Source organism: Marmota marmota, unplaced genomic scaffold (genome assembly GCF_001458135.2).
Source record: "Marmota marmota marmota unplaced genomic scaffold, marMar, whole genome shotgun sequence".
In the NCBI taxonomy this organism is placed as follows: Eukaryota; Metazoa; Chordata; class Mammalia; order Rodentia; family Sciuridae; genus Marmota; species Marmota marmota.
The window spans coordinates 22162881-22189064 of record NW_025999900.1 but is presented as its reverse complement, the minus strand read 5'-3'; the positions used below and the strand labels follow the sequence as shown (position 1 = coordinate 22189064).

At 32.6% G+C, this 26184-nt stretch overlaps 1 protein-coding gene and 1 long non-coding RNA gene across 9 annotated transcripts in view; one reads left to right on the top strand and one right to left on the bottom strand.

Annotated features, from left to right (window-relative positions):
* Window positions 1–26184, top strand: part of Mipol1 (mirror-image polydactyly 1) — a 326985-nt gene that overhangs the window by 255333 nt on the left and 45468 nt on the right. For 7 of the 8 annotated variants that reach the window (XM_048798667.1, XM_048798663.1, XM_048798660.1 and 4 more), the window contains one exon: window positions 25394–25624. In XM_048798667.1, coding sequence (XP_048654624.1) covers window positions 25394–25624 — 231 coding nt within the window. Of the gene's footprint in view, window positions 1–25393; window positions 25629–26184 lie in introns of those variants that run through there. The other variant, XM_048798665.1, reaches the window with a different exon arrangement.
* The window catches only part of LOC125615244, an 82440-nt gene continuing 61313 nt past the window's right edge, over window positions 5058–26184 (bottom strand). The window contains exons 2-3 of the long non-coding RNA XR_007345801.1: window positions 8412–8550; window positions 5058–7921 (exon numbers count right to left, since the gene is read on the bottom strand). This is a non-coding gene — a long non-coding RNA (uncharacterized LOC125615244). The remainder of the gene's footprint in view (window positions 7922–8411; window positions 8551–26184) is intronic.

The following is a 26184-nucleotide window of genomic DNA, read 5'->3' as shown; positions in this document are numbered from 1 at the left end:
ATATATATATATACACACACACACACACACACACACACACACACACACATACATAGGAAAGTTATATCAGAATCATTCCACTGTCATTCCTATTCCTATTCCCACTCCCTTCCCCTCATTCCCCTTTGTCTAATCTACTGAACTTATATTCCCACCCTTGTTGCATGCTAGTATCCATATATCAAAACATTTGCAAATTGGTGCAAGCAGTCTGGAAAGCAGTATGGAGATTCCTCAGAAAACTTGGAATGGAACCACCATTTGACCCAGTTATCCCACTTCTAGGGATACCCAAAGGAATTAAAAACAGCATATTGGGCTGGGGCTGGAGCTCAGTAGTAGAGCACTTGCCTAGCATGCGTGAGGCACTGGGTTCAATCCTTAGCACCACATAAAAATAAGCAAATAAAATAAAGACATTCTGTCCATCTACAACTATAAAAAAAATTAAAAACAGTATATTATACTGATGCAATCACAAAAGTATTTATAACAGTTAAATTCATAATAGCTAAGACATGTAACCAACCTAGATGTCCTACAACAGATGAATGCATAAAGAAAATGTGATATAGAGAGAGAGTCAAATACTCCTATTCACTTTTAATTTTGTAAATGGTATTTTTGTTCTCAATAGAATATTATATACAATAATATTCTATTGTATATAAATATACAATATTATATTGATTATAACACATACAATAGAATATATAATGTATATTGTATATATATTTATATAACATATATTAGAATATTATTCAGCCATAAAAAAGAATGACTTTTTGGCATTTGCCAGAAAATGGATGGATCTGGAGACTACTATGCTAAGCAAATAAGCCAATCCCAATAGCACCGTAACCTTATATAATCAATATGATATCTTTTCATATCTGTCTTTATTATTTTTCTTATTTTTGTCTGAACTGTCTGATTCTTTGTGGATCTTTGGGAATCTTTCTGTTTATCTTCTTTCTCTTTCAACCTGTTGCCCTCAACATTGGTCTTTTCATAATTAAAGGAGAAGGGCCAAGTGTCCTGTGTAGACTTCATTTGCTATAATAATTTAAATAGGTCTGTTACTCTCCTGTGTGGGAATTCTGTTAGAGAATGTACTATGTGGGATGGGAGAAGGAACATAAACTGGTGGGATTCACTTTAATTTTAAGCTTGTGGGTAAGTAATACCACAAATGCCAAAACAGGGAGTGTTTGGCTTGGGAATGTTTATCCAAACCAACCTCCTCCAGGTAATTCATTTCCCTACCAATTCAGTGAATTTCTGTAAAGTAAAAATGGCAGGCTCTTTGCCTGTTGATCAATATCAAGGTGCCAGCCTTCTGTGCTCAGGTGAAAGGTCTCCTATGAGATATTCCATTAGTCCGCTGCTTTAGAGACATTCAATTAGTCCTCTGCTTTAAGGCCCTTGTTCAGCTGTGCCCAGTAACCTGCTAGCCCAGAGCCGTAGCACCTTCTCCTACAAAGTTTCCATGTAGAATGTTCTAGGATATATTTTTATCTTCTTGTTAGTTTGTTTATTTATTTATTCATTTTGGTTTGACACATTCATCAACTTTCTGTCTTTGAGAATATATTGAAATTCCTTATCAAAGGTAATCACCATCTCCAATTCCCAGCTGTCCTCTATTTTCATGAGTTTATTTAACTGTGATGCCTTTATTTCAGTGTGACCTCAGAAGGGATGGGAGACAAATGCATGGGATAATATATGTATGACGTAGTCCACAGAATTAAACAAATGACTTGGAGAAGTAATTCATTTTCTTTGCACAATTAACTTGCAAAGTACTTCTGTGAGTGCAGAATTTTTAAGGTTTTTCTGCACTCTGTAGCTTCTATAACTTAAAAATAATTTTAAAAGGCAAAAAAGAAAATAAAGATCACCCATAACCCAACTACCTTTAAAATCAAAAATACATATATTTTCCACTCCTTAATCATTTGAATATATTATATGATTTGAACATGAGTTTTTGCTGTATCTAAATTTATTAAGAAACTTCAGGGCTGGGGATGTGGCTCAAGTGGTAGCGCACTCGCCTAGCATTCATGAGGCACTGGGTTCAATTCTCAGCACCACATAAAAATAAAATAAAGATATTGTATCCACCTAAAAAAACTAAAAATAAATATAAAAAAAGAAACTTCATAGCCTAATATGTTAAAAAAAAATCGTGTCCACACAATTTTAAATGAAGCAACTTTACAACTGTGTCTATAAAGTTAATCCAGTAATAATATTGTTTTAAATAGGAATATAATATTTCCTCTACTGAAATTATTCTAATTTTTTTGTTTTTAAAGTCTACAGTACATTTATTCATTAGGATAAATATTTTCTACGGAGTTCTTCTTGTCATCTCTTCCTCAAGGTAACATTAGCTACTTTATACATGAGCAACTTGAGATATCCTTGTAAGTGTCTTAGATGCCAGAGTTTCTTCTACATAGGTATGTTTGTGAATTTTTAAAAATTATTTTTAAATGGGTGATATTTTCAAATATGATGAGGCTTATTTGGTTTAGAAAAGGTTGTACATTAGAAATTTTCTATATCATCATTGTGGGCAACAAATTCCCCTGTCTTTTGGGGTAGTTCTGTCATTCCCAAACAATGAGCTTTACTACATAGACTCTTGTTCTTATACATGGATTTGAGTATTGCTTGGGATAATCTAGAATTATTTAATGAAAAAATACATTCATGGCAGCAAAAGAATTGATGTCCACTACACTTTGAAAATCAAAACATGACTTAAGATAAATTATACAAGTTAATTTTTAAAGGGAAAACTGCATAAAATAAGTGTGCTCCTGAGTTATATTTGTCAAAGCATTTCAAACATGTCATTATGAACCTTGAGTTCTTTTGTCTATTCTCTTTGCCTAGTACTTGACCATTAAGGACTTGAGATGAAAAGAAAAAGATATGGCTACTAACAGTCGCTCTTTTCAATGCAGTTAGAATAACAAAGTATGAAATCTGGAATTCAGCCATGTGTTATTTATGATAATCTCAAAATTATGTTTAAATGTGGATTTTTCATTTATTAAAATTTAATATAAAAGCATGAATTACAGAAATAGTTTTATAAGCATGAACAGCAAATGAAAACTTGATTAAAGGTAGCCATATCAAGCATTCCTCACTTGAAATATCTTGCCAGCTTCTGAGTAATGCTTTGATTTAGTTTGAATCTTTTGTGTGTAACAATTTTTAGTGCAAGTTACTACAGTTCTTTTCTGAATAACATAGGTCATGAGAAGTTCATTTGTAGGTGGGGTAGGTGTACAACTTTGGGGGACTGTCTAATAGATCCATTTCATTAATTGTCATGAATTTTTTTATTAACAAAACCAGTACATCAGGTTTAGCCAGCTAAAAACTGTTCTCATAGTTGTTATCTTTATTGTCAGAAAGAATATTGTGAAAATAGGGAATTACTGTACATGCTTTAACTCTTGATTAAACAGAGGAATGGCACCATCCATGAACAATAACTTAGGGGCATATTATCAGGTTGACATAGAGTATTTCAATTGTGCAACTCCCATTAACTTTAAAGCTCTGTGCTTTAATTTCTGTGTCTTCCAGTTAGGAGTAATGCCAGAGCCGTCTGTTAGGTACTCTGAGTTTAATGTGATTAATGTCAAGTAGCAGGATGTTCATTCTCTCTTCCTTAAGCTTTAGTTCTTAGGTATTTTTGGTTAAAAGGCCTTCTAAGGAATTGCCTTTTAGAAACCAAGCAGTGGTATTAAGAAGCAGCAGTAATGGCTTAGAAAATAAATGATGTTAGCATGTGCATTTTATTTACCAATGAAAGAAGTTTCCTTCAGTTCTCATCTGATGATCTTTATTATTAAGTCATGCATAGAGCATTAAAACTATGTTTTTTCAACTTTAAGAAATTTCAAAAACATTTCTTGGACATGTAATAGGTGATTATATTATTACCTATATTCTTTGTCTCTTCCATATCATAAACATTTTTTATTTCCTACCTCTGTGAGATAATTGATAGCATAAACTATCTTCATTTAAATAGTTTAAAAGTGAAAAAAAGGAGAGACTTAGTGGTTTTCTCAAGATCCTATAACAAATCTTTAATATAGTACATAATATATTTAGAATTTGTACTTGGGCTGTCTGTACTTGATAAAACATTGGCCTTAAAATTTTAAGGCTGAAAGAGTCTTGAGCAAACAATATTTTGAAAAACAAAAATGATATACATTATCTTTGGAAAAAGGCATATCCTGGGTGGCATCCTGGCTCAATCATTTACTTGCTTGACACTGGGTAAATTAGTCTCTCTTCTTTTTCCCACCCCCACCATTTTAAATGGAATGTGAACTACTTTGGGGGTTTATTTTACAGATTACATATAGTATATGAAAGTGCCCAAAGAAGCCCCTAAAAAAAGTACCATTTTTATTATTACCTACAGATTTAGAATAAGACTTATGGCTTGGCATATGGAGATTCCTGGGAAAGCTGGGAATGGAACCACCATTTGACCCAGCAATTGCCCTTCTCGGACTATTCCCGATGTTCATAGCAGCACAATTCACAATAGCTAGACTGTGGAACCAACCCAGATGCCCTTCAATAGATGAATGGATAAAAAAAAAATGTGGCATTTATTTAGTGCTGGAGTATTACGCAGCACTAAAAATGACAAAATCATGGAATTTGCAGGGAAATGGATGGCATTAGAGCAAATTATGCTAAATGAAGATAGCCAATCCCTAAAAAACAAATGCCAAATGTCTTCTTTGATATAATGAGAGCAACTAAGAACAGAGCAGGGAGGAAGAGCAGGAGGAAAAGATTAACATTAAACAGAGACATGAGGTGGGAGGGAAAGGAAGAGTAAAGGGAAATTGCATGGAAATGGAAGGAGACCCTCATTGTTATACAAAATTACATATAAGAGGTTGTGAGGGGAATGGGAAAATAAACAAGGAGAGAAATGAATTACAGTATATGGGGTAGAGAGAGAAGATGGGAGGGGAGGGAGGGGGGATAGTAGAGGATAGGAAAGGTAGCAGAATACAACAGTTACAAAGTAACTTTCTTTATAAAACCTATTTTCTTTTTGAATGTAAGTCAACAAATTCCATCAATTTCACTTCTTAAATATTTATGAGTCTATTGTATTCTCTTTTCTACAATATTACCAGTATCCCCTCAAGACCATTATTATATATCACTTGAAGTAATTTCTCTATAACTAATCTTATCTTTCCCTATCATAGCCTTGAGGCCATACCAATAGCAAACTGCTTGTAGTAATCCTCTTACTCTTCTTTTTTCAGTGATATGCGTCTATTCATGCTGTCTCATGCTTTCTTTTTTTAGGAATTGTTCTCTCCTAAAAAACCTACTGCCTGCCATTCTTCTCTTCCCTTCACCAGCCAAAATATGTATGCATATCTGCTTCCAAATTGTATAATTAATGTCTTCTTAACTGCACTCTAAATTTCCTAAGGCAGGGATACTCTTATTCACTGTATAACACAAGGACTACTAATTTGTTTGTTAAATTATAAGCATGTATTTTTTTAAACTACATGCCCTTTTAGAAATTTAGTGTCATTGCATGAAGATGACATGTTTGATAGAAATGTATTTCCGTATCATTCCAATAACCATAATAATCAATTTGTATTTAGCAAATTGGATTTATTTTTGTACATGTCATTTTCCCATTAAAATAACCATTTGTTATAAATTCTGTTGTTAAAGGTATTTCAGTAAATTATGAAACATTTTCTTCTACAAAATGTTAATATTGATATTTCTTTTTGTGAATTTTTCATTCCCATTGTAAGAACAAGCAAAAAAATTAAAAGAAATACACCAGTTTTCAGCTCTTTACCTATCCAAATCCATCTTCTTTATGTTATTTCCATATTGAATCTGTCTTTCAAAAACAGATATCTCTTCAGTAGTGAACAAAACTGTGTACATTTTCCCCAGCCTAAATAACTGTTACTGAATGTTACCTGTCCATAGTATATTCCTCTGGGGAAGAACAAATTTTGGCTTGGGACCATCTTGTATTATTCAAACTTGTATTATGGATAAATTTAATAACCACCAGTAGGAACTTACCAAGCATATTGCAGCTATAGATTTCCAGATAAAAGAAATATGGTATTATTTATTGAAAAGACTCTAACATTCTTTGTTACAATAAGCTCAGACACAATGCCATCTTGCCCTAATTCATTATCTCAATCTAAGGGTAGCTAAAGACTATAAAGGAAATAAAAAATTTCTTTGCTGAATTTAAGTTAAATAAAAATTTATCTTTATATTACATTGATTTTATGATTTACTACTTCAAAAAGATGTAGTATTTGTTTTTATGGCTCCCAAACATAAACCTACAGGCAGATACAGGTGTTGGAGTATAAAATCTAATGTTTTGATTTCAGACCCAATACCAAAACTTTGAGGTCATCCTAATGTTTTCTTTAAAAAAAATTATATATGTGTATATATCATATACACACATACACACACACACACATACATGCTCTTGGAACATAGGTTTGACATATGAAAACAAACTTTACAGATAACCTTCAAGAAATTGTTTTGATAATTTAATGTTTTTTGAACATTGTAACATATTCTTTTTGATACTTATATAATATTTGGGTATGTCTTTATAAATTACAAAGGATATATTAAGGCAAAATGCACTTTGTTGACAGAAAATTTATATCAGAGATACAAATAAAATAAAAAGATGACTAATCATGAAAATATCAAATTTCAAATAAAGCTTTAGTTTTAAAAACTAAAAAATTGTTATTATGAAACCTTGATATAGCGTGTAAAACAGAAAATTGACAAGATGTAAGAGCCTCTTGGACAAGGGCTTTAGGTGAGATGCCCAGAAAGAGACCTTATCTGCCAGGTGGATCTAACTAAAATGAGATGAACTTTGTTCTGAAAGTTCCACAGGAGTAGATATCTTGATCTGTTTTATTCATTGCTCTATTCCTAGTGCCTATAACAATGTCTGGCACAAAGTAGATGCTCGCTCTGTGAAGATTTGTTGAATGTATGAGAATGGGTATCAACCAGATACAAGTATTTCCCCACAGTGACTTCCCAGCAATCAAAAAATGGGTGATGTTTTTTCTTGGTTTCAGAAAATAACTGGAAATAGAGAAATGAGGATGCTGTCTTTCCCTTTTTAAGAAATCTTTCCCTCACCCATTTTACAAAGATCTGAAGATTTCTGTTTAAAAGTAGCTGTATTTGCAAATGCACAGTAATTCAATATTTTTAGCAAAGGTTTTCTCATACAAACATGCTAATCCACATGACCACCTCCTCTAGATTTTATACCCTTTATTTTTCTTTATGTGATAAATTTTTATTTTTTTCAAGACTCAGCTTTAAACATCCAGTCTTCTAAGGCATCCTCTCTGATCTCCGACTCTGAGCTAAGTGCCCTACTATGTACTCTTCATAGGTCTTTGTGCTTCTCTTTGCAATTTTACAAACCAGACAATTTCTGATAAAACAGATTAAAGGGTTTGGAAATAAATCACCTATAGCATCACAACCACATATTATCTGGTTTCACAAGTTAACAGGCTGGTTAAAGTTAGTTGATAGACTTTGTTTTTGCACATATGTGCAGTTGTGTATGAGAGCCAAGAAAAAAAATCATTTCCTGTTAAGGTGTTCATCTATTTCCGCAGTAGTATACCAATTTATACTTTTCCATTTACATGGGTAATTGATTACCTATGCAACCTGAGTTTAAGTAATCATATTTTCAATTTTCTCCATTGAGGTTTCTGTGGTCATTTTAGATTGAAGCCCTAGACAAGCACCAGCTGGCTTACCCCTTGTTTTGTTCTGACCTGTGTTCCTGGAAAAAAATTGAGAAATAGAATATCTTTATATTGTATAACATTTCAGAGATCAAAATCAATGTAGACATGAGTTTAAGAAACACAAACCAGAAATACCAGTTTTAAATTTATATCCTAAGCCATCTTTCCAAACTTTGATATAGTAAGATCACCAATGTACAAAATGAAAATTCCTTCTAAAGTTGAAACATGGTGCCTTCAAAGTGTATGATATAATATTATTAAATAATCCTTTCACAGGGTTTTATGTAAAATGCATAGCATTTGGACCATCAATAACATCTTTAAAATTAACTTCATTTATCAGACAATAAGAAGCTATTTCTCTTCCATATATCAGCTATATCAAGGGAAAAAATATAAATATAAACATTCCTTTCAGCCCACCACAAAGTAAAATATACAGATCATCCCAGCATTGCTAAATTCAACACTAGCACCTCAAATCTAGAACATTTGTAATATTTTTCCATTCTGAAAACTTACCTTTTTACTGTAATATTTTTTTCCTTTATTTTCAATTTTGACCCTTTGATTTGGGCTGTATCTTGAAGGATCATTAATTCCGTCCAATACTTTGAGTCCCCAGCTCTTATTTGATACTTGTAGCAACTTCCCTTAAAATCTGTAAGCATGAAATAAGTATAAACTTAAAGTAATCAGTCTCATTTCTAGAAAGTAAGTGAGCAATTACCAAGTATTCTATTCAAATTTAAATCTGGTGAGATTTCTTCCTATTTAAAAAGTAAAACTGATAAATATTCTGCCTACCTAAGAGTTACAATAGATAAAACAAATGGCCCAAAACTCAATACATAATTTGAAAGATAAATACATAAAACTCAGCCTTTACAGTGTTGAATAAAAAACAAAACTCCAAATGTCTTCTGATTTTACAGACTATGTTGCAACTCTAAAGCAACAGAAATTTTATAACATTTCCTTATGAGAGCAGCTGTACAACAGGTTTTGAACAAGTCTAGTGTGGTGTTCAGTATGGTGAAAGGGGGTGAGTTATTTTATAATTTAAGTTGGCATTTTACCAAGGAGAAAGGTTTAATGGTTGCTTTTTCTCTCTTGTGTTAAGTGATATAGTACTTAATTAAAAAGAACACTATTTTATATTAATTTTCCTTTGGTCTTTTTCTAAATAAGATACTCAGTAAGATGAAATAATCCAAATTCTTTTACACCTATAAACTATATTACTGGGAAAATTATTTATGGAAGGGAAGGAAGATAAAGTTGCTTTTAAGAGTCCTTTAGCATATCAGTTTGATAACTAGCAAAACACCTTTACAGCCATTAAATATTTACCAAGACTTGGCTTTGGGCAAGGGAGCAGTTTAGTGTACCAAATTTGACTCTATGCACTGCCATTGATTAGCTATCAGAAGGACAGAGTTAATAAGTAACTTTTAAGTATTACAGAGCACTCTACATTCTTGTCAAATCTTTTCTCTGAGGATGGCCTAAAAAAAAGTCAGTTACAACCAGCATTCACCCTACCAATGATTGCACAAGCACAACTTTGAAAGAAATAAAGGCCAGGCAAATCAGTTGAGCGGTACTTAAGCAATCTTTCCTAGTGACTGTTGTCATTGCTGCTGGACTTTAGAACTGAACATGTTTACATTTAATTAGAAAGGACACACAGTTTACAGCACAGTAGCTATCAATATCGGATCAGAATTGATTTCCGCTTTCTCCCCAGTGATTGCTTCCTTCAAGCTAATTAAAAAAGGCATATAACCAAATGACTCACATAAATTTTAAAGCAAAGTAAACATTATTCCCTGGAGACCCAAACAAAAGGAAATGACATTTGTCCTGATTATTAGCTACACTTTTGAAAAGAATTCTGATGCTTATAAATGTGTTATAAAGTATGTTTTAGTGTTATCAGATTACTGATATACCAAGTATTCACTTTGAAGAAACCTCTGTGGATGCTTTCCTGAGTGCTATAGCTCTAAATTAAAACAAAAACCTTACCTTACTTTTATCTTTATAATCCCTAAAACATGTAGATAAAGCAGTCTGATAGAAGGTTGGCTTCATTTTGTTAGGTTCTCGGTTTCTATATAGTGTACAGAGAAACTACTGAAAGATGTAGTAAATAACAAGTTGATTTTCTTTTAAATAAAGTGCATAGAACACATGTGTTATTCACTAAAATTAGAGGGACCATCCTGGTGTGCATGAATTTCTTTGTAATTACCACAGGCAAAATCATTGACAATTAGGATAAAAGATAAAGTTTCTTACAACTCCCATAACTCTTTACTATAAAAAGATCTGCTTTAAATTCACTGGCTAATATTTTGGTGATTATACTGATTTTTATACTCATGCTTTATTGTGAATTGAGTTTTAAATCAGAAAAACTAAAGGAAAATAAAAAATAGAGGCCAACTTCAGGAGAGTCTGTCTCAGCCCTCCTTCCTTATCTATGGGATCTGCCATACAATACCACATGGAGAATGGAAGGCCATCAAGAGATAAAGATCAGAATGAATATGTCTTAAATATTATTTGGTTAATTCACAGATATTTAATAAGCATTCTTCCAGGCACTAGATAAAATGGTGAATAAAACCTCTATAAGATTGGAGGTGGGGGTGAGGCTCAGGAGTACACCACATGCTTAGCATGCACAAGGCCCTGGATTTGATCCGTAGGGGGGGAAATAAAACAGCAAAAACTTTATATAATAGATTAGAGATTTTTATGTACTTTGGTTACTATCGTATCCCCAAGCACTCACTTTGTACTTTGTATATGGGACGTGCATGTACACTCAGTTGCTCAATAAATATCTAGTGAATGAACGACCCCTTTCAAAAAGTTATTTCACAATAAGCGAATGTTCATTCAGCCACAAGGTGGGGCCTCCAGTAGCACTTGTTTCCAGTATTCCAGGAAAACTACTGAAATCCAAAATCTATAGTCACAAGAGTCCATTTAAAATCTACCTATAGGATAGAGTAATTCATGGAAGTTTGTATGCTTACTTTTTATTTCATTTCCTTTTTAAATCTTAGCCTTTTTATTACTCTCAGTATTTACAAAGCAACCAATCTGTAATCCATCTTAGTCACTGAATATCCATAGTTTGTGTTCTGCGGGGCACATATAAATCACAAAGATTATTGTCAGCCAGTCAAACATAACAATTAAGAACTACCTGACCAGCTATAAGGAACCAATAATTAATTCTTCCATTTCACAAATATTTAACTGCTTTCTAGGTATTAGATAAAGGTCACATGGTTAAAAAGTTTTTTCCTGGTGTTTACTCTCTATTCAATGTGAAAGCAAATGAGAGAATCACCAAACTGGACATCAAGTTTTATTTCTGAAGAAACTCATGTAAAAGGATGAGTAGGAGGGACTTAAGTAAAGGGGAATAGGGTCAGTGTTCTAGAGGATGTGAAAGTTATCTGTCCTGACTGTAGTTTAGGGACAAATAGGTGAATGATGAGAAATGAGCTGGAAAGAAAAGAACTTCATAAATGATGTTTAAGGAATTTGGACATTATTCTAGAAAAAAAATGTAGGGTCATTAAAGAGTTTCAATCTAAGGAGTAATAATATCTATGCTTTAGAAAGCTTACTAAGGGAAAGGAATAAGTAAGAATACTATTGCAATAATCCATTAAAGAAAATAATAGAAGACATTCTAAATAAGATATAATAATAGATCTGAAGAGATATTAAAAGATGCAAGGGAGACTTATTAGTAAATCGCAGAAGTGATTAGATTGTGAGGTAAGAGATAGAGATGGAGCTCGCTGTTTACATTTAGGACTTGGACAACTGAGTGGTGTCCAGGGAAAAGGGGAGGAAGAAAAAAGCCAAATTGGGAAGGAGTAAAAAATGAGCTCATGAATTCAGTTTCAGACATTGAGTTGTGTGCATTTGCAGAATGGTCAATTGGAGATGTCCACAAGGTGGGTATGTAGATCTGGTACCCAGGACAGATATCTGAGCTATAGAAAAATTATGTATATAGATGATTAAGTGAAGCCATGAGAGGGCATTGAAATCAAGGGAGAATGCGGAGAAAGAGAAGACACAACAGGTGAAAGTTGAATAAAGGAAAAAGAAGCCACCAGAGGAGATTGAGAAACACCAAGAACACTAAGCAGAGGAGGGCTGGGTTTGTAGTTCAGTGGTAGAGCGCTTGCCTAGCATGTGTGAGGCATGGGGTTTGATTCTCAGCATTGCATACAAATAAGTGAAATAAAGGTCCATTGACAACTAAAAAAAATATTTTTTTAAAAAAGTAGAAACCCAGAAAGTATTGCCAAGGAAAGGAGATATTTTCAGAAATAATTGGCTCCAGATAAGTCAAGTAGATAGTGATTGAAAAGTATATTTTATGTTTAGCAGCATCACTGGCATCATTGGGGAATTTAAATTCTTTCAGTGGTTTCTCATTTATCTTAGCTAAAGACCAAAATTCATCTCATGTTCCAAAAAGACTCTATGTGACTTAGTCCCAACAATTTTCAAAGGTTCCTTAACATAAGCCTACCTGTGCTTCATCCATTCTTCAGACTTTCTTTCCTTTAAGGCCTTTGTACACACTTGTCTATACCTAAAATTCTTCCTCCAACCACCTTCTCATTAATACCTATTTTTATCTTCAAACCTCAATTGTGATCATTTGACAAATCCTTATAACATTTGTAATAATTTGGAATATGTGTAGCCACTGCTCTATCTCTAGCCTGACCAACACATGGTAGTCCTTTTCTGTAACCTGAGACATCACAATACAGCCACCCAGTTCTAAGTACTATAAAACAAAATGTGCTCATAATATGTGTATGCCAACTGAACCCTATATACTTCACATTTCAATTTATAGTCCAAAACATCTTATTTTTTAAGGCATCAGTATTGTATTGTACATTAGAATTATACAATTCTAATCAGTGAGGCCCAAACCAAGCTGGAATTTATTACTCTCTGAAGTAACACAGAACACAATAAACTGCTTCAAATACTTAAAGATATTTATAATAGTTCTCTAATTTTTCTCACGTCCTGTCCATATGGTTCTCTAATCATTTTTTTATAAACCATAATAAGTTTTACAGCGTATTTGCCATTTTGATAATTCCTCCTTGAAAGTGCTTCAATTAAACACTTACGAATTAAGTACAGACATAACTGAATTCTAGTGTGGTCAGTAATGTGGACCCTATACTGACCATATTCAACTGTTTCTTTATGCTTCGTCAGGTTTGATTGCTAATGAAATTGATTAGTCTCTCCCACTCCCTGTGGTAGGGCAGAGCTGGGATTCTATTTATAGAGTTTATTTATTAGAATAGTTTACAGTAAAGTTGAAGTAGCACCGAGTTCTCACATAAGCTGTCCTCCCTCCCCAATTTCCCTTATCATTAACATCTATTATTGGTATGGTACATTTGCTAAAATTAATGAAACCATATTGATAAATTATCATTAACAAAAGCCCACAGTTAACATTGATGTTCACTCATTATTTTGTACAGTTCTATGAGTTTTGAAAAATGTATAACATCATCCCTTCCACTACAGTATTATATGGAATTGTTCCACCACACTAAAGAACCAGAGTGCTGTATTTTTTTATTCCTCCTTCCTTTCCTCTAGCAACTATTTATTGATTTTTTGACTGTCTGTATAGTTTTCCACATGTCATAGAGTTGAAACCATGCAGTATGTAGTCTTTTCACACTGGCTACTTTCACTAAGTAATAAGCACTTAAGATTCTTCCATGTATGTTCATGGCTTGATAACTGATTTTGTATCACGAAATATATTCTGTTGTATTAATTATCCATGGTTTGTTTATTCATTTACCTATTAAAAGACATTGTTTAGTTCCAGTTTTGAAAAATTATTAATAAAGCAACAGTAAACATTCATGAGCAGGATTTTTTGTGGATATGTTTTCAACTATATTAGGTAAATACGTAGGAGCATGATTACTGGATCATACATTGATAAACTGCGACTGCTTTCCAATGTGGTTGTACCATTTTACACTCCCACTAGCAATGAATGTTCATTTCTCTTGTCCTATATCTTCACTAGCAATTGTTATTGTAAGGTTTTTGGATTTTAGTCCTTCTTCAGGTGTGTGGTGATAACTCATTGCTTTCTTAATTGGCACTTCCCTGATGACATATTATGTTAAGAATCTTTTCATGTGCCTACTTGCTGCCTATATATCTTTTTTGCTAAAATGTCTATTCACATCTTTTGTTATTTTCTTGTTGTCAAGTTCTAAGAATTTTTTGGTATGTTTTCCTTTCTTGTAATATCTTTGTCTGGTTTGGTTGTTGGGGTTATGCTGTCCTCATTAATTGAGTTAGGAAGTGTTTCCACTGCTTCTATTTTCTGAAGGCAATTATAGAGAATTTTTTTTTAAATAAAGGGCTTTTTTATTTTTTATTTTTTTGAGAGAGAGAGAGAGAGAATTTTAATATTTATTTTTTAGTTTTCGGCGGACACAACATCTTTGTTTGTGCGTGGTGCTGAGGATCGAACCTGGGCCGCACACATGCCAGGCAAGCGCGCTACTGCTTGAGCCACATCCCCAGCCCAATTATAGAGAATTAATATCATTTATTCCTTAACTATTTGGTTGAATTCACGCCTGAAACCGTTTGAGCCTGATTCTTTCTTTGTTTCTGTTTTTATTGTTGTTGTTTATTCATTTTAAGGGGATTTTGTTTGGGGGATGTTATTGACTCTTGAATCAATTTCTTTAATAAATGAAGGCTTTTTCTGACTATTTCTTTTGTGGGTTTTTGATAGTTTGTGTCTTGCAAGGAATCCGTCCATTTCATCTGAGGCATTGAATTTGTGAGCATAGTTGTGAAAACATTATTTTATTTTCCCTTTAATATTTATGGTCTCAGTATTGATGAACCCTTTTTCACTTCCACTTTGTAATTTTTTTCTTCTCCCTTTTTTTCTTGGTTAGCCTAGATGGAAGTTTCTCAGTTGTATTGAATATGGTACACTGAAAAGTGGCCGGAGAAGATATCCACATTAAGTGTTAAATTATGTGATCAAAGATATGATTAAGTTAAGGAACTTGAAAGAAGGGGCTTATTCCAGATTCTCCTACATATAATTATATGTGTCCTAATAAGAGAGGGAGGAGGGAGTTTTGAAACAGGCAGAGGTAGGAGAAAGCCATGTGAACTTGAAACCAAAGACCTGAGTGATAGAAAGAATTGGAGTGAGGAAATGCCAACAGTCACCAGAGGCTGAAGAGGCAAAGGAAGGAATTTCCCCTGGAGTGACCCTGCCAACTCCTTGATTTCAGACTTCTAACTACACTTGAGAAAATAAATTTCTGTTGTTTTAAGCCACCAGGTTGTGGAAATTTGTTAAAGTGGCCTAAGAAATTAATACATAGATCTTTTCAAAACACTGGCTTCTGATTTTATTGTTTTTGTCTGTTGATTTCTGGTTTTCAATTTTATTGGTTTCGGCTCTAAATTTTATTATTTCTTTTTATTAGCTTGCTTTAGGTTTATGTTGCTCTTGTTTGTCTAGCTTCCTAAGGTTGAAGCATGTTATTTTAAATCTTTCTTCTTTTCTAATATTTGCATTCAGTTCTATAAATTTCCCTCTAAGTGTTTCTTTTGCTTCATCCCGCAAATTTGATAAGTTATGTTTATATTTTCACTTAGTTCAAAATATATTTTACTTTCTCTTGAAACTTCATGTTTGACCCGTATATAATTTGTAAGTACATTGTTTAATCTCCAAGTACATTTGGATTTTTCACAGTAGTTTGAGAGTGTATCTTTATGATTTCTACTCCTTTAATATTGTTTATGGCCCATAATGTGACATATCCTGGTGAATGCTTCAGCATGAGAAGAATGTGTACTCTACTGTTTGTTGTTAAATGAAATATTCTTTAAATGTCATCTAGAATTCTATCAAAGGATGGTTAAGATGGCTATTACCAAAAGACAAGAAAAAAGATAACAAATGTTGGTGAGTATGTGGAGAAAGGAAACCCTTATTTGGTGGGAATTAAATTAGTGTGGTCATCAAGGAGGACAGTATGGAGGTTCCTCAAAAAAAATTGAAAATAAAACTATCACAAGATTCAAAAGTCCAACTTCTGCATATGTATTCAAAGGAAATTAAATAAGTATGTTGACAAGATACCTGCGCTACCATGTTCATTGCAGTATTATTTGCAGTAACCAAACAATGGAAGTAACCCAAATGCCTATCACTGGGCAAATAAAGAAAATGTGTTATGCATACACAATGGAATATTAATCAGCCTCTTAAAAAAGGAAGTCTCATTGATAACAAACATGGGATCCCAGGAGACATTATGCTAGGTGAAATAAACTAGACACAAAAAGACAAATGCTGTGATCTCATATGTGGAATCTAAAAAGAAATGAACTCAGAAGCAGAGAGTAGAATGGTGGATAGGAAATGGAGAAATGTTAGTCAAATGGTGGATAGCTGAGGGAAATGGAGAAATGTTAGTCAAAGGATACACAGTTTTAGACATTCAGGATTAAAAAATTCTGGATATCTATCATATAGCATGGCAACTATAGTTAACAGTATTGTATTACACACTCGAAAATTCCTAAGAAAGTAGATCTAAATGTCCTCACACAAATAAAAGTAACTCCACAAAAGTAATATTAGTATATTTTTAAGGTTATTTAATTAATTTATTTATTTGGAGGGGGGACAAGCCAATTCTTTAATTTGTCCTAATTAAGAAGTAGCATAATAACTCTACAGCAACAATAAGAACCCTGTGTGGAAGGGTTTAAGAGAACACCTTTGCTGCTCTAAGATTTTAGGAAATGATCTTTAATCAAATGATCTATTTGAAACATGTTTCTTCAGATGCATCAAAGGTTTCATTTTATATATATATATATATATATATATATATATATATATATATATATATATATAGCAGAATGCATTACAACATTTATTACATATATAGAGCTCAATTTTTCATATCTCTGGTTATATACACAGTATACTCACACCAATTCGTGTCCTCATACATGTACTTTGGGTAAGAATGATCATCACATTCAACCATCATTAGGTACCCCATGCACCCTCTCTTCCCCTCCCACCTCTCTGTCCTATTTAGAGTTCGTCTATTCCTCCTCCCATGCTCCCCTCCCTATCCCACTATGAATCAGCTTCTTTATATCAAAGAAAACATTCAGCATTTGGTATTTGGGGATTGGCTAAATTCACTTAGCATTGTCTTCTCTAATTCCATCCATTTGCCTGCAAATGCCATGATTTTTTTCTTTTTATTGCTGAGTAATATTCCATTGTGTATATATGCCACATTTTTTTTATCCATTCAACTGTTGAAGGGATCTAGGTTGGCTCCACAATTTAGCTATTGTAAATTGTCTGCTATAAACATTGATGTGTCTGTGTCCTTGTAGTACGCTATTGTTAAGTCCTTTGGGTATAGACCAAGGAGAGGGATTGCTGAGTCAAAAGGTGGTTCCATTTCCAATTTTCTAAGAAATCTCCATACTGCTTTCCATATTAGCTGCATCAATTTTTAGTCCCACCAGCACTGTATGAGTGTACCTTTTTCCCCACATCCTCACCAACACTTATTGTTGTTTATATGCATAATAGCTGCCATTCTGACTGGAGTGAGATGAAATCTTAGAGTGGTTTTGATTTGTATTTCTCTAATTGCTAGTGATAATGAACATTTTTTCATGTGTTTGTTGATTGATTGTACATCATCTTCTGAGAAGTGTCTCTTCAAGTCCTTGGCCCATTTATTGATTGGGTTATTTGTTTTTTTGGTGTCTATTTTTTTTTAGTTCTTTATATACCCTAGTGATTAGTGCTCTATCTGATGTATGAGGGGTAAAGATTTGCTCCCAAGATGTAGGCTCTCTATTCACCTCACAGATTGTTTCTTTTGCTGAGAAGAAACTTTTTAGTTTGAGTCCATCCCAGTATATTTTAAAGAAATGGTTTATTTCTTCTAAGTTTACGTATTTATGTAGTGTGAGCAATCCCTTATCTTTTTTATGTCTATAAAATTGTTAGGGATATTTCTTATTTATTTCTGGAAATAAATTATTGGTAATATGTTTCTTCTTGTTGTTCTTTTGTGCATCTATCTGCTCTTTATTATTTTCTTCACTCTTGCTCTATAGTTATTTAGCTATTTCATTGAAAGGTTCTTGAGGTAGAAGCTTAGAATATTGATTTGATACATTTCCTGTTTTACTAATATATACATTTAGTACTATAAATTTCTCAGCACTGCATTAGCTATATCCTACAAATTTCTGTATATTGTATTTTCATTGTCATTCACTTCTGTGTATTTTTTTTAAATTCTTTTTATAAGTCTTCTTCACTCGTGGATTATTTAGAAATGTGTTGTCCTGTTCCATGTGTTTGGTGATTTTTCTGTTAGTGTAATACCTAGAGCAACATTAACTTTCTGTTATTGAGCTCTGATTTTATTATATTGTCATCAGAGAATGATTTCAGTTCTTTGGAGTTGATTGAAGTTTGTTTATGGTCCAGGATATAACCTATCTTGGTATGTATACTGAGGGCATTGGAAAATAATGTGTGTTCTGCTGTTGTTTGGAATATTTGTGAATACTGATTGAATGCTAGTTAGTGTTTGATGGTGGTGTTGAGTTGTTCAGTATCTTTTGGTATTTGGGGATTTTTTTGTTTTTCCTAGTTGAGAGGTATTGAAATCTTCAATTATATTTGTATATTCTATCAGTTTTTACTCCTCTGATCTTCAGTTCTGTTATTTGGTGCAAACACACTTAAAGTTACTGTGTCTTCTTAATGGATTGTCTCTTTTAGCATAATATAATGCCCTTCCTTCATATCTTTCTTGGCTTTGCAGTTTATCTAATATTAGTATAGCCACTCCTACTTTCCTATAATCTACTCATATACATTATGTTTGTAACAGATTTCTTATACACAGAATATAGTTGTGGGGTTTGTTTGTTGTTGTTGTTGTTGTTGTTGTTGTTGTTTTTAGTTTGGTTTGGTTTGGTACCATGGATTGAACCCAGGGGCACTCAACCACTAAGCCACATCCCTAGCCCGTTTTTCTTTTTTTTATTTTGAGATTTGATCTTGCTAAATTGCTTACGGCCTCACTAAATTACTGAGACTGGCTTTGAACTTGCAATCCTACCACCTCAGCCTCAAGGGCCACTGGGTTTACAGGCATACACCCGGGTGCCCCACATGTGCCCCACATGTTAATCTCATTTAATTGTTGTATTTAGACTGTTTACATTTAGATTAGTATTTGTCTACTATTTTATTGTTTTCTGTTGGTTCACTCTGAAGTTTTTTATTAATTTTTCTCTTTTGTTGTTTTTTTGTTTGGTTTTTTTTTTGTTTGTTTTATTTCTGTTTTTCCTGCCTTCCTGTGGGTTACTTAAACATATTTTGGAATTCCTTTTTCTGTATGTACAGTGTTTTCTGTGTGTCTCTTTTATATATCTTTTTAAATTGTTGCCATAGATATTACATTATATATAAATATTATTACAGTTTTTTATGTCATTTTACTTTATCATTTCCAGTGGAACATAGAAACTTTACCTTCTTTAATTTTCTTTATCCTTCCTTGTTTATAATGTGTTTTAAATATATCTTCTAGATACATTTAGAACCACATCAGACAGTGTTATAATTTTCCTTCAATCATCAAACATAATTTTTAAAATTCAAGTAGACCTATTGTATTTCTCCATATTTTATACATAGTTTTCTTTCTTTCTTCACAGAATTCCAAGATTTGTTCTTTTAACATTTCCTTTATGTTCAGATTACTTCTACTTCTTTTAAGATAGATCTGCTTGGTACAAATGCTCCTGGTTTTCCTTCATCTGAGAATATCTTTTTTTTTTTTTAAGAAAGAGTGAGAGAGAGAGAGAGAGAGAATTTTTTTAATATTTATTTTTTAGTTTTCAGCGGACACAACATCGTTGTTTGTATGTGGTGCTGAGGATTGAACCCGGGTAGCACGCATGCCAGGCAAACACGCTACTGCTTGAGCCACCTCCCCAGCCCCAAGAATATCTTGATTTATGCCTTATTCTTGAAGCATATTTCTCAAGGCCAAGAATAATAGGTTGACAGTTCTTTCCCTTCAACCTTTGAAAAGTAATGTGCCACTTTCTTCTGTCCTCAGTAGCATCTTAGTAGAATCTTCTTTAATTTAAGTTGGTTCCCCCCTATATGTAAGGGCCCACTCATTGAGTACTTTCAAAATTTTGTCTTTGTTTTTAGCTTTCAGAAGTTTAATTATAATGTATCTCTTCATGTACTTATGTGGATCTTCTCCATTTGGAGTCTGTCAACCTCTTGTAGGTTTATATCCCTTGGAAAGCTTTCAGTCATTATTTCTTAAGTACTTTTTCAGTTCTTTCCTCTTTCATTTTCCCTTCTCTGTCTTTGAGAACATGAATGTTAGTGCTTTTATTATGAGTTCATAAGTTCCTGAAGCTCTGATTTTTTTTTCAGTCTATGTGTATATCGTTCATATTGGATCATTTTTTGTGTTCTCTCCTCCAGTTCAGTGATTCTTTTCTTTGTCCTCTCATTTCTCTTGTTAGGCCCATCCACTGGGCTTTTTGTTTCAGTTATTGTGGTTTTCAGTTTAAAAACTTTCACATCTTCATTATATATTCTGTGTTTTCCATCTTCTCAGAAGCAGAAGTTTCCCTCTTTTGTTTCCAGTTATATCTGCTATTCTATATTTTTAGTAATGCCCATAAAATGTTATTTGTTACATGATAAATTTTATGATAGACTCTGTTCCCTATTCATCTATATGGTGATATGTAAATGGCTTTTTGAACATAATACTCTGCTTCCTGGTCACCCAATTCAAGAATCCACTATTGGATAATCAGTAATCTGTAACTGGATCTACATCAATTCCAAGTGCTGTTGTATGTTTTAATAGTATTTTAAAATAGTTTAATTTAATAGATTTTTCAGTGAATCCTTGCAATTAGTTATATAAATCATTGCCTTTCTTTTCGGTTCAATGAATTCAACAAATATTTAGTAACTACTAGTTTATATCACAAAATGTAGTATCCATAAGTCTTTCAGTAAATAGTAATAAACATGTTGACCAGCATATCTACTTTAAAATTCTTAAAAACTTAAGTTGTCTCACTGTATAACAAAGAAATTGTTATTCTCTCTGAAATTCAACAAGTTGTCTCTTTGAACTAAATCAACTGCCATAGCAGAGGAAGCAAATCAATGGAATCACTAGACTGATTTATCATTCTCCTCACTCACACTCTTAACCATTCTGAATATATTTTCTTCTCTCTGTACATCAGTCAGAATTTAAACCTATTGCATCATAAGCTGATTTTCTCAAAAATAAGCAAGGAGGTCAACTATTATTTTCTTGAAAAGATCTTAGCAAATTAATTGATGCAGTAAATTAGGAAGTAAGAACAAACACTGTGCTCAGTAAAGAGAGCACATACTTTTACTTTTCATACTTGCTTTGATTTTATTTATTTAATTCAGTAAAACAAGCCAAACCTGCCCTTTTTTTAAAGAATGATTTAAGAATGTTATCAGTAAGTGAATAAAGGTTGAGAAACTAGTTTACTTCTTTTAATTCATGAAAAACCTGTGGAAACAGGCAACTGTTTTTCAGCAAAGTATTTATAAAATGTCTGAGTGTTGTATAAGATTATGTACAAGGTCAACTAGATACAAATCACTTCTTTTAAAACTTATACAGGTACGAATGCCTATGCCTACCCAGTTATTGTGCTAGATATTTTTCCACATAATAGATCACTTTATCTCTTTCTCATATGAACTCCATGAGTTTGTTCTCAGTGTTTTAGAGTAAAGGAAATTAATATTCAGGGAGTAAAGTATTTTCTTAAGGTCACACAGAGTGAATGACAAGACTGAAATTTAAACCTACATTTTCTAAATCCAACCCAACATCATTTCATCAATACCAAGGTCAGCATTCTTGACATATTAGACTGGGTAATTCTTTGTTGTGAAAGTGTGTCCTCTCCATTAGAGGATGTTTAACAGGCCCTCCAACCTTCACCCACTAAATGATAGTAGTAGTATCCCTGTGATTGGAACAATTGAAAATGTTCTCTGATAGATGGAAGTACTGCCAGCTAAGAACTACTTGTCTGCATTTCTGAGATCTCACTTCTAAATTCTAATCTAAAATTTTCTATCCAATTAAAATAAATAGCTTACATAGGATACACATTGATTGAGCAAATATTATTAAATAAATGAAATATAAGCAATAGAGTATGTATAAATTTTAGGATGGTAAATAAAATGATATCATGTAAGACTTGATTAATACTTGGTCATAGGGGACAAGACAGGAAGTCAGGAAAAGTAGCAAAACTTGATATTAATAGGAAAGTATCAGGTGCAAGAATAAGCTAAAACCACATGAGACATGACATAAAAACTGAGAATGAGTTCAAAAACCAGGTAAGCAGTGAGGTTGAGGAGAACATAAATATTTACAAGGAAAATATGTAAGCAGGTCATAAATCTGATAGTTTCTCAATATTTGAAGCTAAAGCAGTATAGAGAGTCAGGGGACAGGATTTTAATCAAAGCCACAGACATGAGACAATAGATTCATGTTTCAGAATTAAGAAACACTGAAACTGACACAGAATCCACTACAGAAAGGAATCTGTTACATGTTACTTACTGGAGTAGTGTCCATTGGAGGGCATTTTCTACCTTGACCTTCCTTTGGATTTATTATAGTGAGCAGCACAGTAGATGATTTAGTCTTAATTGGTATGAATTATAATAATATGAACTATTACAAAGTAAAAGTATTTTAAAGCCTCACTTTCTGTACTAAATTAGAAATATTAAATTCATTGAGATCATATAATTTTAAAACTGGAAGTGAAAATTGAAACTTTGTTTATATTACTCCAAAAATTTTGTGATGAATAAAAATATTGTGAATATTGTATAAGCCAATTATTAGACATGCTTTGAACTTCTGAGAGTAATTAAATGATTTTTCTGCTGTTTTATCATTTTATTACTATAACTTAAAATATATTCCAACATGATTTAAGTGCTGGTAAGTTGGAATGCTATTGCTGTGATAAAAAATGCATGGGGGGGTGGTTGGGATTGTGACTTAGCATTAGAGCGCTCTCCTAGCATGGGCAGTTCGATCCTCAGCACCACATAAAAATAAAGGCATTGGGTTGTATCCATCTACACCAAAAAAATAAATATTTTTTAAAAATGCATCTGAAAATAAGTAACTTTGGAAAGAGATTAAATGTTATAAGAAAATGTTATAGGACTTCCTGAATAAGGCTAACCAGTGGGTCCCTAATGTCAGTTTAAGAAAAGCTCTCTGAGGGAAAAATAGCACTAAAGCAAAAATGTGCTTCAATTGTTATAGATTTATATATACTGGAAACATATTCTTTCTACTTTACCTTTATTTCTATAGGGAAATGTCCTTAGAATTATAAACATCCTAATTTATTATAGTTCTTAAGAAATGCATTCTTCCTATAAAATAAATTTAGCCTATATAAATGGAATATTAATATGTTAGCAATGGGAAGTATATCACAACAAGAAATTGAAAAAAAAAGTTGACAATTATTACAAATTCTGAGGAGGAAAAGAGTATGATCCAAGAGAAACTAACAAAGAGGAAATATCAAAATTTAGATTTGAAGAATCACAGTGGCTTCTGAGGAAGTGGTGTTTATGCTGCAATTTAATAGATGAATAGGAGTTTGTCCTATTTTGCATTTTCTTCTTTGCTAGAAGGGTTAGGGCTGATTCAATTGCTTGCCTTTCTTTGTTTCAGTTTTTTCATCAAGAAATTAGAAATATTATTGAGACTCTTCACACAGGTGTTATCAGGTTTAGTGAGTTAAAAATATGTAATTTATTATTTTTAGAATTTTTTTCTGAGTGCAATGAGATGCTATTGCAGAATTTTAAGTTATCTTTTTGAAAAAAAAAATCATTCCAACTATTGCTTCTGTCTAAGAAAGTTTTGGTGAAAATTTAAAGGTTCCCAAGGCATTGTGAATGATGAGTAGCTTTTTTTTTTTTTAACAGCTTGAGAGTAAAGGATCTAATCACATGTCCATCTGCAAATCATTCTAGTTTTATATGTACTAGCCAAGTGACCAGAGTTTAGCAACAGTCTCTCTTCTTCGGGACTAATTTGAATCTCGAAATGATTTCTTTTGATATGCTAACTGTCCTGGTTGCATGTCCATTTTATTTCTGTGTGACACCTACTCCAAACTGAGACCACTATAAAGGCTCGTGGGTAACTTAAAAGAAGAAATTTATAATCACTTTAGTTTGAAGAGTTTTAAATATCAGACTGTATATTAAGCCAGTGCTAAAGTTCACTGACTAGCTTTTTGCAGATTTAAGAATTATATTGCCTTCTTTCACATTATCAACCTGTATTATATAGTTAGGTTGTTGTAGTTCAAGTCTCCAATTGACAGTTCCTTTGTATGCATATACTGAAATGATTTTATTTAATAAAAAAAGAACATCTCCTGTGTGGATTTTAAATTTCCCTTATTAAATATTTATATTTTCAAAATGTCTTTATTTAATTGAGTGAGGTGCTTGGTGCCATTTCAAAATAACCTCAGGTGGTAGGTGTAATGACATATCAAAGATTTGACCTTTAGCATTTTAGGATTCTATTTATCTGCATTTTCTTCTGCATTCATTTAGTCTTGATTTATATGCTATTCCTCTGGATGATTTAATGAGTGAATGTATTTGGCCCAAGATTCATTAATCATAAAAATATATATCTGAATACATATTATTTCTGTGCCTTCATTTATATCTCAACTGTGACAAGTAGAAAATTCTGTGTATAAGGTTGATCAGTATTTGCACAAACCTCATTCATTCTCATTAAGTGCTTAGCAGAATAGACCCTGATACCCTAAACTGATGCCCATTCTCCTACTTCTCACTTCTTTGCAGTCAGCTTATTATATTCCTTTATTTACCTAGAGATACTTTATTTTCCAATTCTCTGCTATTCCTTTTAAAGAAAATTGAATGTAATATTTACACTGATATAATTAAATTAACATCTTCCAGCATCTTTCTGTGTGCTTTGCTAGCATAGATAATCATTTACTGGGTAGCTTTCAGCGTAGAAGCAGAGTTATAGAATAATTATTAATTATTTTATATCACAATAATATAGTGATATAAAAGTTATTTTCATTTGTGCATGTTTTTCTGTATTGATTTTGAGAAGTAAAGATTCTAAGTGGAGTTAAGGAAATGGATCATTGATCAGTTAGCCTATGTTACTTATATTTAAATTATTTTTGTATTTTCTCAGTTTACACAAATCTTTATCTCAAGAAGAAAACCTGAAGGATCAATTTAACCATACACTTAGTACTTATGAAGAAGCTTTAAAAATCAGAGAGAACATTGTTTCCATCACTCAACAACAGAATGAGGAACTTGCTACCCAACTGCAGCAAGCTCTGACAGAGCGAGCAAACATGGAATTACAGCTTCAGCGTGCGGTAGAGGACTCCCAAGTGGCCAGTGAAAAGGTTCAGAAGTAAGTAAAATGTTGTTTCATTATTTTATAAACATAAAAACACTTTCTTCTGAAAATAAGCAATATATAATTATTGTTCATGCCATTAGTAGTTCAAGTCAAAAGTAGAACCAAATGAACTATTTCACATTGTGTATCATAAACATATTTAGGGTCAAAAAGTCACTTGCTTGGCAATAGTTGTTACTATTTAGGACAAAACATTTATTTTTGATAACTGATCTACATTAGTTTGTGGAGGCCACATTATTGAAATCATTCCATCCTCCCAAGTTGATAGGCAAAGTTATTTGTAAGAGGAAGAGGCAGTCAAGTTACTACCTGCACTCATTTAGCTTCACAATAATCCTGCTGGAGTTGAGATCATCTGTGACCTTGCAATTTGAGACCTCTAGATGCAGTGAATCCAGTACAGTGAGATTAATTTTCTTGTGTTGTTCTTCTGAAGTATTCAATGCTACTATTCACAGCGCATAATTACATTTGTTTATTTTGAATGATCTTTCCATTTTTTATTAAAATTTAAATAAAGCTGCATAATCAGTCAGTCTTTATGACAG